The sequence below is a fragment of the Carcharhinus amblyrhynchos genome, chromosome 20 (genome assembly GCF_965287045.1).
Source record: "Carcharhinus amblyrhynchos chromosome 20, sCarAmb.v2.hapA, whole genome shotgun sequence".
NCBI classification, from domain to species: Eukaryota; Metazoa; Chordata; class Chondrichthyes; order Carcharhiniformes; family Carcharhinidae; genus Carcharhinus; species Carcharhinus amblyrhynchos.
In genome coordinates, this window is record NC_137343.1 from 23,952,139 (window position 1) to 23,970,878 (window position 18,740).

General features: G+C 41.9%; 1 protein-coding gene across 1 annotated transcript in view; it reads left to right on the forward strand.

Annotated features, from left to right (window-relative positions):
- dtx1 (deltex 1, E3 ubiquitin ligase) overlaps nucleotides 1-6,947 on the forward strand; it is a 278,906-nt gene extending 271,959 nt beyond the window's left edge. Inside the window, exons 8-9 of the mRNA XM_080208232.1 lie at nucleotides 791-880; nucleotides 5,457-6,947. Of these exons, the coding sequence (XP_080064358.1) occupies nucleotides 791-880; nucleotides 5,457-5,681 (315 nt within the window). The 3' untranslated portion in view covers nucleotides 5,682-6,947. The remainder of the gene's footprint in view (nucleotides 1-790; nucleotides 881-5,456) is intronic.
- The last annotated feature ends 11,793 nt before the right edge of the window (nucleotides 6,948-18,740 follow it).

Sequence of the window (18,740 nt, forward strand, 5' to 3'; positions counted from 1 at the left end):
GCAGATTGGGCTCCATACCAACTCGACATTGTGGGGGGCAAGATTGAGATGTGGTCTCCCCAGTGATATGCTGCTTAAAGTATCAGGAGTTAGGGAGCAATAAGCAATGCAGGAATAACTTACGCATGGCTTAGATTTGAGGAACAACTTTCTCACATTGATTTGATTTATTATTGTCACATGCATTGGGATACATGGAGAAGTATTGTTTCTTGTAAGCTATACAGACAAAACATACCATTCATTGAGTACATTGCTAGGGTGTGGAGAAAGATCAACTTAATATATAGTAGGTCCATTATATCAAAGCATACTATTCATTGAGGGGAGAAGGAAAGGAAAGAGTGCAGAATATACTGTTACATTCATTGCTCAGGTGTGGAGAAAGATCAATTTAACATATAGAAGGTCCATTCAAAAGTCTGATGGCAACCAGGAAGAAGCTGTTCTTGAGTCGATTGGTAATTGATATCACAATTTTGTACCTTTTTCCCGACGGAAGAAGGTGGAAGAGAGTATGCCTGGGGTGCATTGGGTCCTTGATTGTGCTGGCTGTTTTTCTGAGGCAGCAGGAAATGTAGACAGAATCCACGCAATGAATGATACAACAGGGTTATTACAGAGGTTTGAAAATAATGGAAGGCATGTACTTAAATTTTGATATGCAGTGCTAGTGGGCAATGCTCCCCACTGGAACATACAAACTTACCTCAGATGTTCCATAGTTGGTGTGAAATTATGATTCATTGGTCAATCCAACTCTTTTCAATTGATTTTTCATTGTATGAAGGGCGTTGAACATCCCAATCAAGGAAAGAAGTTCACTGCCAGAGGCTTTCCACGACACTGCTATCTGCCTGACACTGAGCAAGGCCGAAAGGTAAGCTTTACATTTATACATGTCTGTTTATAACAAAATAAACCCTCCATAGCCAGCAGGGTTCATGGAATTTGAAATACTTTATGCATCGTGAAGATTATTGAATTGAACTCTTGTCTAGCTGTGGATTTCAAAAGCCTTCTGAAAGCAAATTCATAAATTCCTTTGAACCCTTGAGTCTTGCGATTTTAAACTTCTGCTTGAAATGGATATGATATTGTTTTTCAAAAGGACTTTAGGTCACTGAACACTGGTGCTGGAATTCTGCCAGCCCACCCGCCATGGAATCGGAGCGAGCGAGGCACGGATAACTGAAATGTCTGTTGACTTCAGGCAGGAATTCCTGGTATTCCAGATGGGGCGACATCGATAAAAGACAGTTAAATGGGAAAGGACAAGCAGTCTCATCATTGGAAATCTGTATACAGGGTCCCTTGTCAAATAACATTGTCTTGGTTGAGGATAACAAAATGCTTCAAATTAGCTGGAGAAGCCCTCCCAGGACTTGCCTCCATTTCTTTCTCCAAGCATCCTTCAGCTGGTTTTTTTTTTGTTTCTTAGAATTGAAATCTAATCACGTCAAATCTAAGGCATAAAATCTTCAACTCCCTACAGTGCAGGAGAAGGCCTTTTGGCCCATCAAGCCTGCACCAGCAACAATCCCACCCAAGCCCAATCCCCATAACCGTATCTATTTACCCTGTTAATCCCCCTGACACTAAGGGGCAATTTAGCATGACCAATCCGACTAATCTACACATCTTTGGACTGTGGGAGGAAACCAGGGCACCCGGAGATTTTTGAAAATCAGTTTACATTCTAAATTTTTAAAAACCTTTTCATTGTCCCTTTTCCCTCCCCCTCTAAATACAGCCATGGGGAGAATGTGCAAACTCCACACAGACAGTAACCGAAACCAGGAATTGAACCCGGGTCCCTGGCACTGTGAGGCAGCAATGCTAACCACTGTGCCGCTGTGCCACCCTGGGCAGCTAAGGCCTTGATGTATATCAGAACCAACTGTTTATCTCCTTAAGCTGAGAGATTTAAAGCTTACGAAAGAAGCATGAATATTGGAACAGAATGTAAATTAGAGCTAAGTCAGATAGAGAAAGAGAAATAAAGAGAGGGAAAGAACAATTGTATTTAGAGAGGGAAGGAAAAGGGACAAAGAAAAAGTAAGAAAAAAATGTAAAATATAAAGTGATTTTCAAAAATCTCTGGAGAGATTTTACCATCTGCAGGGATAAGGCTACAGAGTTTAAAACTTCCCTAACAAAAACAGAAAATGCTGGAAAATCTCAGCAGGTCTGATAGCATCTGTGGGGAGAGGAGAGAGCCAACATTTTGAGTTTGGATTACCATTTGTCAGAGCTGAGAGCAAAGAGAATCAGCAGGGATTTATACTGGACGGAACGGTGGCACACTGCTGCCTCACTGTGCCAGGGACCCAAGTTCGATTCCCGGCTCGGATCACTGTCTGTGTGGAGTCTGAACTTTCTCCCAGTGTCTGCGTGGGTTTCCTCCAGGTGCTCTGGTTTCCTCCCACACTCCAAAGATGTGCGGGTTCAGCGGATTGGCTATGATAAATTGTCCCTTAGTGTCAGGGAGATTAGCAGAGTAAATATGCGGGGGTTAAGGGATAGGGTTTAAGTGGGATTGTGGTTGGTGCAGATGGGATGGACTGTACGGCCTCCTTCTGCACTGCAAGGATTCTATGTTGAGAAGTCAGTTGGCATTACTTTTTTCAAATATCAAGTGGTTAGAAGGCTTCTAGTTATCAAACATCACTTTCTGCAGTGGATTTAAAAGCTAATTAATATGCAGATACAATCACGACTTCAAATATTCGGGAGGATAACAGAGCGATGCTCTTTGTGCAGTGAAGGTAGACTGGCGCAAATCAGCCAGCAGCTCCTGACAATTCACTATTGAGTTCCTGAACATTCACTCAGTGCTTCTTATCCAATTTGTACATCTCCCCAAGACGGTCAAAAAACGTACCCTAACCTCGCAGAGCGGAATTTTCCTGTCCTACCTGCCACAGGAATCGTCGCGGGCGGGACAGAAAACTCGATGGACCGTGCAAAGGTCTGCTGACCTCGGACGGGAACTTCCAGCCCTGGGGTGAACACAGCCAGAAAATCCCACCCATATTTTCTTCAGCTGCAGAGCAAGGAAATGAAGTCCCTAAACTCTCTTTCAGTGGCACCTCTGCGGAACTGATCACTCCGTCTTGTTACTGATTATTCAGTTAACTATCGTCCCAATAGTCTAGTAGCTCTCCTTTTCAGAGAGTTTAAATTCCCCGTCTTCTCTCTCTGACGCACTCTGAACAGTCCCTCACTCAACTCCTGCCTTTATCTCTGTGTCACTGGATCACTGTTGCTGGGCAACAATAACATTTGTGTTTGTCATTTCAGAATCACTGATTTTCAACCCCTTTTAACCCAGCTCTTTAATTTCAGGAGTTGTGAGACATCAATAAAAATGTCTATATATCTATATGTATATATCTGAAACCTTTTATCCAGGCTCCAAGGCACTAAAAGGTTCATAAACAAAACCTAAATAAAGCTCAACCCATTTTCACCTTTCTGAACAGAAATTGATACTAATTCAACATAAAACTGTACATTGTTCATAAAACTTACAATTCGAAACATGGTTTAGTTGAATTAGTAGATTTGTTAATGTGGGCATTTTTATATATCATTAATTCAATTCATTTAGACTGGTCCGTATTAGCATCAGTAGGAACTGTAATAGTGAGGGAGATAATGAAGGATGCATTAAGGACTTAAGGATGTATTGGTGGGTGACACGGTGGCACAGTGGTTAGCACTGCTGCCTGACAGTGCTAGGGACCAGGGTTTGATTCCCAGCTTGGGTCACTGTCTGTGTGGAGTGGTATGTTCTCCCTGTGTTTGCATGGATTTCCTCTGGGTGCTCTGGGTTCCTCCCACAGTCTGAAAAATGTGGGATTGGCCATGCTAAATTGTCGCTTAATGTCAAGGGGACCAGCTAGGGTAAATGCATAGGGAATAGGGCATGGCTGGAATTGTGGTTGGTGCAGACTTGATGGGCCAAATGGCCTCTTTTTGCACTGTAGGGATTCTATGAAATCTATGACAGGAGGATGAATGTAGGAGATGTACATACTGGACAAGGAATATGAAATACACTGCATGGAGCTGTTCGTTACCAAATGCAATTAATTATCCAATAGAACTGATCAGTGTGTTTCTAGATTTTGTGTCATAAGTTTTGAAAATGAAATTTAATTTCATTTAGAAAATTGGAAAGAACATGATGTTGGATTTAATTTTTACTCCTCTCCTAAAGGTGCTAACTTGTGAGATGCAGTTTTGCAGAGTGTGTTGACCTGTCCACACCTTAAAAACTAGTTTGTAACCTGTGAGCCCAGCCAGTGAATCGGCGAGTTATCTGCTCAAGAGGCAGTTCACAGTGTCCCCATCTGTGTACACATTCCATAAAGCTCCAATGGCTGCTGGCAGGATATTCCGGTCTTGCTAATCCCATTCAGGCCCTATTCCCATAACCCTATGCACTTAGCCTAGCTAGTCCCCCTGATATTAAGGGGCAGTTTTAGAATGGCCAATTCACCGAAGCCGCACATTTTTTGTGTGGCTCATACCGTCCGTTGCCGTGTGGCTCACACCTTCTGCCCTTTCTGGGCGAGAAGCCACTTTCGCCGGCAAAACAGTGCCATTAAGGTCAGGGGAGGCAGAAAAAAACAGGTGTGAACCCCTCCTGCCCAATCTGACCCCCTCACTGCAAGTTAGTCGGGTTGAGGTCATAAGATCGTGCCCATCTAATTTGATCTGCTACACGTGATTGGAGTAATTGCCATCCATTTCCATACATCGATACTGTTCTGCACATTTATTGCATTCTAAGCTGCAACAAAGCAGGACGAGCTGCAGTGATTTTATTGTGAATGTCACTGAAGGTTACTGGATCAATCAGATTGGACAGGAGCAACAGTCACAGGATTTAGTATCCAGTTCATTTGCAGTCTGTATGGCAAGAGGCAGAGATTTGTCTAAATCTTTACCACTGGACAAGAATGAACATCCAGGAGAATGGGGGAAGGACGGATGTTTGCAAGGTCCTTACATTTGGTCTTCCCGAAAGCACCACAGTTCCCCCTGTTAGCAGATGCCCAGGAGTTGGTCACATCCCACATTTCTTTAGGCACCCATGATCTGGGTACTCAGTTGGTAAATTGGCATGGCAAATGAGATGGGAGGCTGAGGGAGAAAACAGGACTCCCAATGCACCAGCAATATGGTTCCAATGAGTAAATGCTTGCTAGAAACAAAGACCAGTTCCTCCTTGTAAGAAAGCCCTCAGAGCAATGTAAAAGGGTGGTCACACAAAGACACCACTCTATGCCTCTTTTCTCTGACCTTTGACCCGGAGGAAATGGTTGCTCTCCAGCGGCAGGAGTCAGGAACAGTGTCCCATTTTGTCTGCGGCTTGCTGGATCACATGACTGTCATCCCTTCCACGTACTCGCTTCCATTCTAAAATTTTAACTTTCACTCTCCAGATTCTGAAGCTCCTGATCGTGGCGTGGGACCGCAGGTTGATATTCACCATTGGAACGTCCAACACCACCGGGGAAACGGATACTGTAGTATGGAACGAAATCCATCACAAAACGGAATTTGGATCAAACCTAACCGGACATGGCTACCCAGATCCTAACTATTTGGAAAACGTTCTGGCAGAACTATCTGCCCAAGGAGTCGTGGAGGACTGCATAAAGGACTGAGGAGAGGACCTGAAGAACTCGTCGATAAGATATTTGGACATGAAGATCCTACCCTGTGTGTAAAGTACATGACTAGGGTTTAAATATGCTTTGCTTTACTGCCTTGACCACTACTTTGTTAACTCCAGTTCAGGCTGGTTGAAACCAAGCTGTGTTGGCCTGATTCAGTTTATTGGTGGCAAATTACAGTGATATACTGTGCGAGTCTGCATCTGTTATTCCTTCCGGGAGGACCTCCACAACATTGATAATTTAGGGGCAGGCAAAACCAGGGAAAGAGAGGGCTGTCGAATTGACGGTTGATTGCACTGGTCATTCCTTTAAGTAAGAACAGAAATGTTTTCCATTTGGTACAATCTTTCTCTCACACACACACACACACATACACACATGCACATACGCACACACGTACACACACGCAGACACACACACACACATATGCACACATGCAGACACACACACAAACACATGTACACACAGTGCACCTCCTGCTATACCACAGCTAACTGTGCACACATAGAGGCAAAAAAAAGTGTCTGTTTAGTTGTAGGAATGCTGGCATCAGTCGACATGTCGCTTTCTAGAGAGCATAAGCCGTCCGTAAAACATGCAGCATTTTCGTAAATAACTTGTGTACATCTCTCAGGGATGTCAGTCTTTTTTAAATCGAGTGCGTCGCTGTAAATAGTGTACAGTGGACAGAGAGAGGAGGAAAGTAGCTTTGCATGTGAAAACTGTATGGCTTTAAAAGAGTGCCCATTTTATCTTATTTTGTCAAATGGACAGCAACACCATGGAGCATTCGAAAACAGTTTTGACAAAGGTAGTTTAAATTTTAAAAAAACACTGCTTCTAAAGCGTTGTTCCGAAATAACTAAGGGCTTGTTCTGTGTTAAAGATCTGTCTCGTTACTCCATTAGTCCAGCTAAGTATGAGTGTCCTGGTAGCTCATGATGCATGTCAGTAACAATGAATACATACGTCCTCAGTCGAGGTTGTTTATTTAAAGTTAACTTTTGTAACTATAGATGTTGCTATACTTCATAGCCAAGTATGTCACAGTCTTAACTGCATCATTTATGTCTACTGTGTTTGAGACTTATTATGTTTATGACTTTGGCAGTGAATGTATCTGAAGCCAAGACATTTCCTTCCCATTGATGTCTATGTTTCTGTTTTTCATTTTAAACAATGACTCAAAGCTCTACATGCAACTCAATGCACTTACTTAACTGTCAGATTATGTGAAAGGATTACTTAAGGTGAGGGGGGGGGGGTGGAAATTGGGGGGAGGTGGGGGGAGCCCTGAGAAGTTGCTTCTAAGAGGATTTTAAAGACACAACAGCTACACAATTGGGTAACATCCCAGCCAAATAAAGTCAATGGATCGGAAAATGGATGTCTGCTGACATTTGGGTAGGGCTCTTTTTTTTCTATCAGAGGGAGGCTGTGTGATGTGGAATGTTGAAAAGTTGTTGAAGAGCTTACAAAATGGTGATGGCTGTAGAAGTCTTCGATATTATCCCAAAATCGCTGTCGAATCCATTGTGTCCGCAGTCGTGACTGGCAAACGTAACGCTGTTTTTTGCGAGTTACGCTCTCGTCGCTGGCTTGTGTGGCATCCAACTTATAAAACTTATTGCCAAAAATCAAAATCCAAAGGGAAAATAAATGATGTGGGAGGAGATTATTGGCACCTCCTTTAGGAGTTATGGGGGGGGCAGGGGATGACGGTACAAAAAAGATGAACAAAATGTATTCAATAGCCAAAGTGTTCTGAAGGATGCTGGGTAAAATGGCAATCTCTCCTGGTTTTTTTTTATGACAACTTTTACAAAAAAGGAAATTCCAATTGCTTTTTTAAAAATTCGGAAATGAGCAAGCAAAACAGGGAAATATTAGATTCAAAAAGCGAAAAGAGATGTCAGCGACTTTCTGGGAAGCAGGCCTGAATGACAGGAGATGTTTTTAAAAAAAATAGTTGCTCAATTACTTTTACCCTGTGGGCAAAAGTGGAACTGCTCTGCCTGACTCTGTTTCTCAAAGCAACTGTTTGCCTGCTTGAGAAAGATGTCCCAGTGAACCTGTACTATTCAGATGACACTTGCAGTCATGATCTGAGTCTGAAGCCAGGAAGCGCCATAGAAATGAACTGGAAAGACCAACAAATGCACCGCATTTGATCCTGCAGAAGAACATGTCTTAAAGCTGTCAGCCACTGCACCTATGCTAAACGTACCAGTAAAACTGATCTGGCAAGCATTAGATTCAGCAGCAGATGGTGTCAATGGAGCTACTAGCAATATAGCATATTATAGATTCTGAAACAAATTTCTTTTTTTTATATAGAAATGAACACATTAACAAAGCATGTGTAAATAGTGTATTGACGTCCTTGTATTTTAAGAAGTGTATGGGCAATACCCATTATATAGACCTAGACAGGTTCAATTTTACAGATACTAAACTGAGCATGTATAATCCAGCCAGTGCCAGTGCTGTTGGAAGGTATAAGGTATTTTGATTAACTCTCATTTGGGAAGATCGAATATAGTCAGTTATTTTAGAAACCTGAGTCTGAAGATGTTAACATGGAAAATACAACAAATGATTTATTTTGTAATTGTATTTGCATAACAAGTTGAACTTGACTCCATCATCTTGAGGCTATATCCCTTGTACTCAGCTGACAGATGGGCTGCGAATTTAGATTCCTTTGAGGAACAGGCGAGGATTACGCTAAATAGGGCAGATGATGTTCCTTAAAGGGTCAAGTTAATGACAGTCAGTAAACAATATAAATGACCTACATTTTAATATTTTATTTAGATTCACTGAAATCATCACATTTTAAATGTATTTGCCAGGAAAATGTTCTTTCAAGTTGACAAGAATTTACATAGTCGTGAAGAGGGGCCCTGTAACAGTGAGCACTTTGCAGATCTAAATAACAAAAATGTTTCATAAGAAAAAAATAGTCATAGGGACCCATTACAAGCAGAGGATTCACTGACTCACTGAAGTATTAACTGGACTCTACTCTGATACTTAATAGTCTGAATCATACATTGACAGGGATGAGAATCTTACACTGACGGATGAGACAAATCCTTCTTGTACATTAAATAAATGGGCAACTTTGTGTTAATAGAGTAAAGCCAAAAAAACTGCTGCAAATCATCAACAGGTCTGGCACCATGTATGGAGAAGGGTGAAGGCAGTCAGTATGAACAGTTAACCTTGTTTTGCTCTGTGTAGGTATAGCCTGATCTGTTTGAGTATTTCCAGCTTTCCCTCACAGATTTCCAGTATCCACAATGTTCTGCTCTTGCTCCCGTAAAGCTAAACTGGTACTGCACACTGTTGTCCTTGGCCAGTCGGTATATTGTTTTCAGGAGAGCACCTTCTACTGATCGTTGAACAAAACACCAATTAAGAAACGGAGAGAAGCTTAATCATCACTCTTGAGAGCAAATGCTGCTTCTTATTACCCTTCCCAATTAGTGTAGTGTCATCATTATTCCACTGATCCATAGATTCAGCCTTTTGCACAGAAACTTTGCACTCACACTTTAACAGGGATAACACTGTGCTGAAAACAGGCAGGAGAGTCAGGTAGCAGAAAACAATGGTTGACTTTACACAAGCTCATTCTTTTTAACCTCATTAATTTTCTGGTGTTGACGAGTTTTACTTCCCACTTCCCCTATCATTTGGGTCAGAGTGATGCTTACTTAGCCCAAGGCATTCTTGAAATTTCCCAGTGTCCATTCCTTCATTCTCCACCGTCAAGAGAGTTCTGTATAAGGTTGTTTTCAATACAAGGAGCGTGCCTGATGTTTAACCAAATAACAAAATATCAAACTTGAGTTTAAAATCTTTGAGTTAAGTAATCATTAAGCACTGTAATTCTTGAGAAAAAATTCAGAAATAGAATCAATATCACTGTTCAAAACCATTGAGATATTTTTAACCTAGCTCACCGAGGAGAAAGCACACGGACTAGGTTGGATCATTGGTTTTACACCAGCATTGACTTCAATGGAAAGTAAAGTCAGTGTTGCAACCAATCCTGTCAGTTTCTTAATGTATGGGTTGGTTTAATATTGCCCCCATATGTAGCTAAGGAGAATAATGGTGATGGACAAGAAATTGTTATGTTAGCATTCCAGATAATCCAGTTCCATTTTTAATCTCAAGTATTTCATTTTAGGAAAAGTGTTGAGTCCTAAAAGTGTAAATTACGCTGAAGGGAAAAGTGGACAAAACACAATGTTGAAACAAAGGAAGTTAGACGGGAAGAAGCAGAAAATCACTGTTAAAATGTAGCCATTCACTTCAATCGTCCTGTTTGCTGCATTAAAGTGAAAGACAAAACTACAAAGACACAAACTTAAGAGCTTTCGCTGTTGGAGCACACTTTGCTGAAAGTTCCAGATTGTTAGATGGGATCTACATTCTGGAGAAGGTCTCAGACCTTCAACCTCCTTTATAGCTCCCAATTCTTCAGTTTCCTTGCTAAGAAAGCAAGCAGAACCCTCGACAAGCCTGATATGATGCCACTGTAGCTAAGCAATGATATTGTCACATCTATCATTGCCCTGCTCTGTATAGCTACTGAAAATGGCATTTGGGAGCTCCAGGCTATTCCCAAACAAGGCAAGTGCTTCTTTCTAATCAGTTTGACACAAACTCCTTAATTGGAGGGATCTTCACTTCATCAAGCTGGGCAGGACTTTCTGCCTTAAGACCAACTATGGTGACTAGTTGGGTGACATGGCCACATTTTACTCAATGGTACAAAACTATTCTGCAGAAATTCAAAGTTGGATATTATCATGTGTAATGAAAATGAATTACACAAAATAAGGACCTCAATTCAGCTTAAACTTACAAAGCCATTCATTGTGAATTCAACAGCTTCTGTGATTCAGCTGCCCAGAGAGATCTGGTTGGAGCCATGGGCCATGCTTAAATGTACTTACTTTTGCTTTGATAAATGAGAATGTTTAGCCATTATGGAAACAACCATATTTAAATATCACGCATAGCTGAAACCATTGTGTTAATACGTCATATATTTCATACCTTGAGGGAGCAATTTGTGGCTAACCACATCTCCAAGGTCCTAAGTGAGATACCAAATATGAATTGCCTTCACAAAAGTCCAAGTCGATTAAAGTGAGCTAAAATAACCTGTTAAAAAAAACATTTCTAACTGTATTGACATGAAAGTGTTCCTTGAATAGTAATGGGTGCCCTGCAAGCATAGTACATTAATAATTTCAATGGATTTGAATATCTAGCACCTAGTTTAACTTTAAACCCAAGCCAGTTTGGACATTGTGGAGACAAGACCTATCAGATCCATGTACAGCTACAGATTATGTAAAATGTTTCACATTTGAAAAGAATTGAGACATGTAAATATTTGTGTCCTATTCTAGTTTTAAGGAGAGATTGCCTTGGGCGGGGGGCGGGGAGGGGTGGGGGGACAGGGAATGTGATGTGTTGTGTTATATTTCATGCAATCTGGTTCTCTGCACAATATTGTTGTAGATTTTGATACTGCAAAATGCGATCACATTCTTTCTCTCATGACTATGTCTTGTGTTGTTACTTACTCACCAAGTCATCTTGAATTTATGTAATGAACTCATGCAATATGTATAAACTATTGGACAATATTGGATTTGCTTGTAATTGTTAGTAATAAATAAGGAAATAAACTTTATTTGGAGGATAAGTTTTTTTGATTTTTGCTTTTTTTTTTCTCTGAGACTTTTCCACTGCAATCTCTGCTGAAGAAATTCTTGTTCTGAGAACAATTTTACCAGATTCCCCAGGGACAGCTGTATTATGAACAGGTTCCTCCCTTCAGAAGAGTTTTCGAGTGATTAAAATCATTTTCCAAAGCCAAACCACTGAATAATGACACACAACGATTTGCAATATCAGAATCAAGTCACTTCACTACGCTGACCTAACCCTTGCGTTTGAAATTTCGCTGGATCTGTTTTTGTTATGACTCTTCAAAGTGGGATGGAAAGTGACTTAAGCAGCATCTGCAATCAAATTTAAATAGATTTGAAAGTGCAGATACTTTACAGTATTGAGTCTTGACGATGTAGCTTGTGTCTTTATGGCTGGTTGAGAAATGACAAAATTAGAAAATACAATAATCCATCACAGTACATCCTCTGATACTGGCAACTAGTATCCTTAACAGAACTGAGCTACACACCACAATATATATGCCATTGATATTCATACTTCCATTTGCAGGTATCTCAATCATAGAGTCCTTACAGTGCAGAAAGAGGGCATTCAGCCCATCGACTTTGAACTGACCACAATCCCACCCAGGCCCTATCCCTGTAACCCCTGTATATACTCTCCTAATCTCTCTTACACTGAAGAAAAATCTAGCACAGCCAATCAACCTAACCCGCACATCTTTGGACTGTGGGGGAAAACTGGAGCACCCAGAGAAAACCCACACAGACACAGGTAGAATGTGCAGACTCCACACAGCGTGATCTGAGGTCAGAATTGAATCCAGGTCCTTGGCACTATGAGGCAGCACTGTGCCACCATGCTACTCATGCATGGATGAGACCTTTAGAGGGATTGATAGCAGCCAAACTAATTATTTAAGGAAAGGAATTGAGAAAGGTTAAATGGATTAAGACATGGAAAAGAATAAGGATGCGTTTTGAACTTGAATATCGAACATATGCAGTGAATGAGTGTCCATTGGAAAAGGTGGAAAGGGAAAATGGGTTTGGTTGGTCAGTCCAAAGATGTGCAGCTTGGGTGGATTAGCCAAGGTAAATTGCCTCTTTGTGTCCCAGATGTGTAGGTTAGGGGGATTAGTGTTATAACGTAACCAATGCTAACATGCCGTGAGAGTCAACTGACCCAATGGCAAAATGTTATGGTGGCCAGTTGACCAGCTGATCCTGTATAAATAGAAAGTAAATGGGGATTGTGTGACCTGAGTGTGGGTGTAATGAACTTTCTTTAGGAAGCCTTTTTTCTTTGATTTACTTTGTGAAGTTCTTTTATTGCTTGCAGCTGAAGTATCTGTAGCAGGGTAAATATGTGGTGTTATGGGGATAGGGCCTGGCTAAGATGGTGAATCAGTGCAAACTCAATGGGCCAAATAGTCATAGAGTCATAGAGGTGTACAGCATGGAAACAGGCCTTTCGGCCCAACTTGTCCATGCCACCCCTTTTTTTTAACCACAAAGCTTGTCCCAATTTCCTGAGTTGGTCCATATCCCTCTATACTAATCTTACCCATGTAACTATCTAAATGCTTTTTAAAAGACAAAATTGTACCCACTTCTATTACTATCTCTGGCAGCTTGTCCCAGACACTCATCACCCTCGGAGTGAAGAAATTGCCACTCTGGACCCTTTTGTATCTCCTCTCATGTTAAAATTATGACCTCTAGTTTTAGACCCCCCTACCTCTGGGAAAAGATGTTGGCTAGCTGATTTATGCCCTTCATTATTTTATAGACATCTATATGATCACCCCTAATTCATCCTTCATTCCAGTGTAAAAAAGGCCCAGTCATCCTGCCCCTCCTTATAATTCAAACCAACAAGTCTCAGTGGCATCCTGGTAAACCTTTTCTGCATTTTTTCCAGTTTAATATTATCCTTTCTGTAATAGGGTAACCAGAACTGGACACAGTATTCCAAGTGTGGCCTTACTAATGTCTTGTACAACTTCAACAAGATGTCCAAACTCCCGTATTCAATGTTCTGACCAATGAAACCAAGCATGCCGAATGCCTTCTTCACCACCCTATCCACCTGTGACTCCAGTTTCAAGGAGCTATGAAGCTGTATCCCTAGATTTCTTTGTTCTATAACTCTCTCCAACGCCCTACCATTAACTGAGTATGTTCTGCCCTGGTTCGATCTACCAAAATGCATCACCTCACATTTATCGAAATTAAACTCCATCTGCCATTCATTAGCCCATTAGCCCAATTGATCAAGATCCTGGTGCAATCCAAGATAACCTTCTTCACTGTGTGGCATCTGCAAACTTACTAGCCATGTCTCCTAAATTCTTATTCAAATCATTAATATAAATGACAAATAACAGTGGACCTAGCACCGATCCCTGAGGCACACCGCTGGTCACAGACCTCCGGTTTGAAAAACGATCCTCTGCAACCACCCTCTGTCTTCTGTCATCAAGCCAATTTTGTATCCATTTGGCTACCTTACCCAGATCCCATGAGATTTAACCTTATGGAACAACCTACCATGGTATCTTGTCAAAGGTTTTGCAGAAGTCCATGTAGACAACAACAACTGCACTGTCCTCATCCACCTTCTTGGTTACCCCTTCAAAACACTCAAATTCATAAGACATGATTTTCCACTCGCAAAGCCATGCTGACTGTCCTGAATCAGTCCTTGTGTCTCTAAATGCAGATAGATTCTGCCACTCAGAATACATTCTAACAACTTACCCACTAGGTATGTTAGCCTCATAGGCCTGTAGTTTCCGGGCTTTTCTCTGCAGCCTTTCTTAAACAAAGGCACAACGTTTGCCACCCTCCAATCTTCAGGCACCTCATTTGCAGCTGTTGATGATTCAAATATCTTGGCTAGAGGACCTGCAATTTTCTCCCTAGCCTCCCACAATGTCCTGGAATACATTCACCAGGTCCCGGGGACTTATCTACATTGATGCGCTTTAAGACTCCCAGCACCTCCTTCTCTGTTATGTGTACACTCCTCAAGACATTATTTATTTCCCAAAGTTCCCTAACATCCATGTCTTTCTCAATAATAAATACTGATGAGAAATATTCATTTAGGATCTCACCTATCCCCTGTAGATTCATGCATAGATGACCTTATTGATCCTTAAGAGACCCTACTCTCTCCCTAGTTAATCTTTTGCCCTTTAAGTATTTGTAGAAGCTCTTTGGATTCTCTTCGCCTTATCTGCCAAAGCAATCTCATGTCCCGTTTTTGCCCTCCTGATTTCTCTCTTAACTCCAGTCAACACCCTTTATAGTCTTCAAGGGATACACTTGATCCCAATTACCTGTGCATGTCATGTGTCTCTTTCTTCTTCTTGACCAGGGCCTCAATATCCTGAGTCAACCAGGGTTCCTTACTTCTACCAGCCTTGCCCTTCACTCTAAAAGGAATGTGTTTACCTTAAACCCTAATTAACACACTTTTGAAAGCCTCTCCCTTACCAGCCATCTCTTTGCCTGCCAACAAACTTTCCCAATCAACTTTTGAAAATTCCTGTCTAATACCATCAAAATTGGCCTTGCCCCAATTTAGAATTTTGGGCCAGACCTATCATTCTCCATAACTATCTTAAAACTAATAGAATTATAGTCACTGGTCCCAAAGTGGTCCCTCACGAACACTTCTGTCAGAGGAGGTCACGTTTTGCTCCCTCTCTAGTTGGGCCATCCACATACTGAATGAGAAATTCCTCCCGAATATACTCAACAAATTTCTCTCCATCTAAGCCTCTAATACTATGGCTGTTCCAGTCAATGTTGAGAAATCTAAAGTTCCCAACGATTACTACCCTATTTTTCTTGGAACTAACTGTAATCTCCTTATGTATTTGCTCCTCAATGCCCACTGACTATTTGGGGCCTATAGTACAATCCTATCAGTGATTTCCCCCTTCTTATTTCTCAGTTCTACTCAGATAGACCCTGTGGGCGAACCCTCGGATATAACACCTCTCAGTAGTGCCGGGATGTTTTCCCTAATCAAAAGTGCAACTCCCCCTCCTCTTTTCCTTCCTGTTCTATCTTTCCTATAGCATCTGTACCCTGGAACATTGAGCTGCCAGTTCTATCCCTCCTTTAGCCAGTAATAAGTTTCAGTCATACCTATAGTATCCCAGTCCCATGTACCTTTGGCCTCCTTTTGTATTGTAGTAATTCTATGATATGCCAGAAATTTGGCTGAAACTTTTTGTCAACAGTGCCGAGCAATTATTTGGCTGTTTTGCTCAAGAATTTGGTGATAAGCTTTTCTAATCAGTAGAAGTCACAGTTGAGACTACATTCAAATTTAATTGTGAATTATGTTGTAATTGGAGGACCCTTAGGAAAATTAACATATGGAGGGAGCTGTGTGTGCAGGTCCACAATTCCGTAAAAGTGGCAACACAGATAGCCAAGGAGATCAAGGAGACCTACGGCATGCTTTCCTTCATCAGCCAGGGCACTGAGTATCATGTTGCAGCTATATAAAACCTTAGGTAGGCTGCATTTGGAGTATTGTGTGCAATTCTGGTCACCGCACTACCAGAAGAATGTAGAAGCTTTGAAGAGAGTACAAAGAAGGTTCACCAGGATGTTGTCCGGTCTTGAGGGTGTTGACTATGAGGTGATGTTGTATAAGCTAGGCTTATTTTCTCTGGAAAGACAAAGGCTGAGGGTAAACCTGATAGAGGTCTACAAAATTAGACAGGGTGGATATTCAGTGGCTGTTTCCTAGGGTGGAAGTGTCAATTACAAGGGGGCACAGGTTCAAGATGAAGTGGGGGGGAAAGTTTAAGGGGTGCTGTGTGGGGGGAATTTTTCATGCAAAGTAGTGTGTGCCAGAGGAAGTGGTGGAAGCAGATACACTGGCAACATTAAAAAGACATCTGGACGGATACAGGAATAGGGAGAGAATAGAGGGATACAGGCGGAATAAGGGCAGAAGGTTTTTTTAGTTTAGTTAGGGCATTATGATTGGCACAGGCTTGGAGGGCCAAAGATCTTTGTTCTTTTAAATGATTGCAGTATTCTCACATCCAGAAAGATAGCAATGCATTGAATGTATTAGCTGAAGAATGTTTAAGAACATTCAAGAGCTCCACTGTAGAGAAATGAACAGTGATAGAATAATAATGCCAAACCTCGGTCATAAAGCTGCGGAGAGTCTGGAATAATGTAGAAATAAGCAGATTATTTAACTTAAAATAAGCTGCCACCAAATAATCAGCAAGCCTCAAAAGAGATCTTAAGAATCATTTTCCCTCACTGGAAAATGTCAAAAGTATTTCGCTGCTGCGTTTGAAATTTTTGAATTGAATAATATGAACACAATTGAAGATTATAAATGGAAGTGGAAAGTTGAATGGTTGAATAATACAGATTGTAGGGATGGATTGATATCCAGGCTTATACAAGGTCAAAAGATACAAATAATGTATCTTGCAGTTGTGCTGTGTGAGTATTCACTGCCTTGATCAGTTGCATACACAAGTTGAGGGGAATACGTTATCATGCAATCTATGGAAGGAGCAGTTTTGATGGATCAATCGACCTGTCTGTAAAATCTAGCCTCTTAATGCCCCGGAGATTCTTGGATCCTCTTTTTCATGGTTTTAGAAAATTCAGAACTCTTCAAAGATATCCAGTACAACTATCAGACATTTGACCCCAGGTTTAGTCTGTCTATTTTTCTCCTTGAGAATAATCATAGAATCGCTACCATGCAGAATGAAGCCACTCGGCCCATTGAATCTGCACCGACCACAATCCTTACGGGAATAGGGTCTGGGAATAGGAGCTCAGACCCGATTCCCATAACCCCTCGCATTCACCCTGTTAATCCCCCTGACACTAGGGTTAATTTATCATGGCCAATCAACCTAAACCCGCACATCTTTGGACTGTGTGAGGAGACCAGGGCGCCCGGAGGAAGCCCACACAGACATGGGTAGAATGTGCAAACTCCCCACTGACGGGGACCTGAAGTGAACCCGGGTCCCTGGCGCTGTGAGGCAGCAGTGCTAACCACTGTGCCATCGTGCCACCTACCAGTGACCACTGACACTAGTTGACTTGGGACAGGATTCTCCAGCCATTTACACCAGTGGGATTCTCCTGTCCATTGCAGTGAATGGAATTTGACTGAGTGCCAAATTCTCCATCTTCTAGTAGCTATGGTGGGGCATGAACTGTCGAAGAATTCTGACCTATGTTCTTTACCTCATTATCATTTGTGAGACTTTGCTGTGTACAAATTGGTTGTCAAGTTTCCCTGCGCTTGAACCTTGACTATGTTTAAAGAAGTATTTCAGCAGCTGGGAAACACAGCCTGGCTTTAGGTTATTGGGGGTTCTATACAAATGCAAATTCATTTTTTTCCTCTTTTTATCTCTTTCCCAACGATTTTCCATTGAGGAATCCATGAACCAGTCATGGAGGCAACATCTGATCAACTTTCACACACACTAAAATAACAGCCATGGTGACAGAGAAAATGAGAAAGCATTTGATTCCATCCCCATGGATATTTCCATAATCCAGTGTTTTTTCAGGATGCTCCAGTCAGTTATTTGCTTTCCACAGGAGTAACAACAAATTGGGTAGAATGTAAGCGGTCCCCAGGTGGCGAGGGGCTGGTAAAATGCCAGGGAATTGTGTTGAGATGGCACCCCAACACAGTCTGCCACTGGGTAGATTACTCAGCAGCCTGAATGACAGTGACTCAGCTGCTGGTTGGCCAGACGTGGACAGCCAATTGAGACAATTAAAGGCCCGATAAATTGCCGTTTTGCCAGCAGCCACAGGTTCCATTATCTAGAAGTGGGAGGCAGCAATTAAACCCTGTGGAGGGGCAAATCCCCTTCAATCGCTTCAGTGTGTCTGCTTGGCCTCTGGTGAAAAAGCACAATCTCAAACCGGAGGTCCTCTCTTATTTCCCTGGCTGCCTCGCAGTGGCTGTCTCTCTGTGGCATTTCTAAAGATCCTCCGAGTCAGCAGCCTGGAAGGCCCACCCACCTTCCTTAATAGGCTGCCTCCCCCCATCTGCCTTCCCAACTGGCTGCCTTCCCTGTTTGCTGAATCTTAATTGCGTCCTCTTGGCAATTTTATGGGGGAAGCCCTACCTTCCACCCAAGAATGCCAGTGACCTTGACAACCATCCTGATGCCAGGATGTCCCCCAGTCCTGAGAAGATCTCACCCATTATTTTCTGGTATTGGCACAGCAGAATCTGATGTAACTGGCAGCTACAAAGTACCAATGCCCATGATGCCCAGGCATCAGT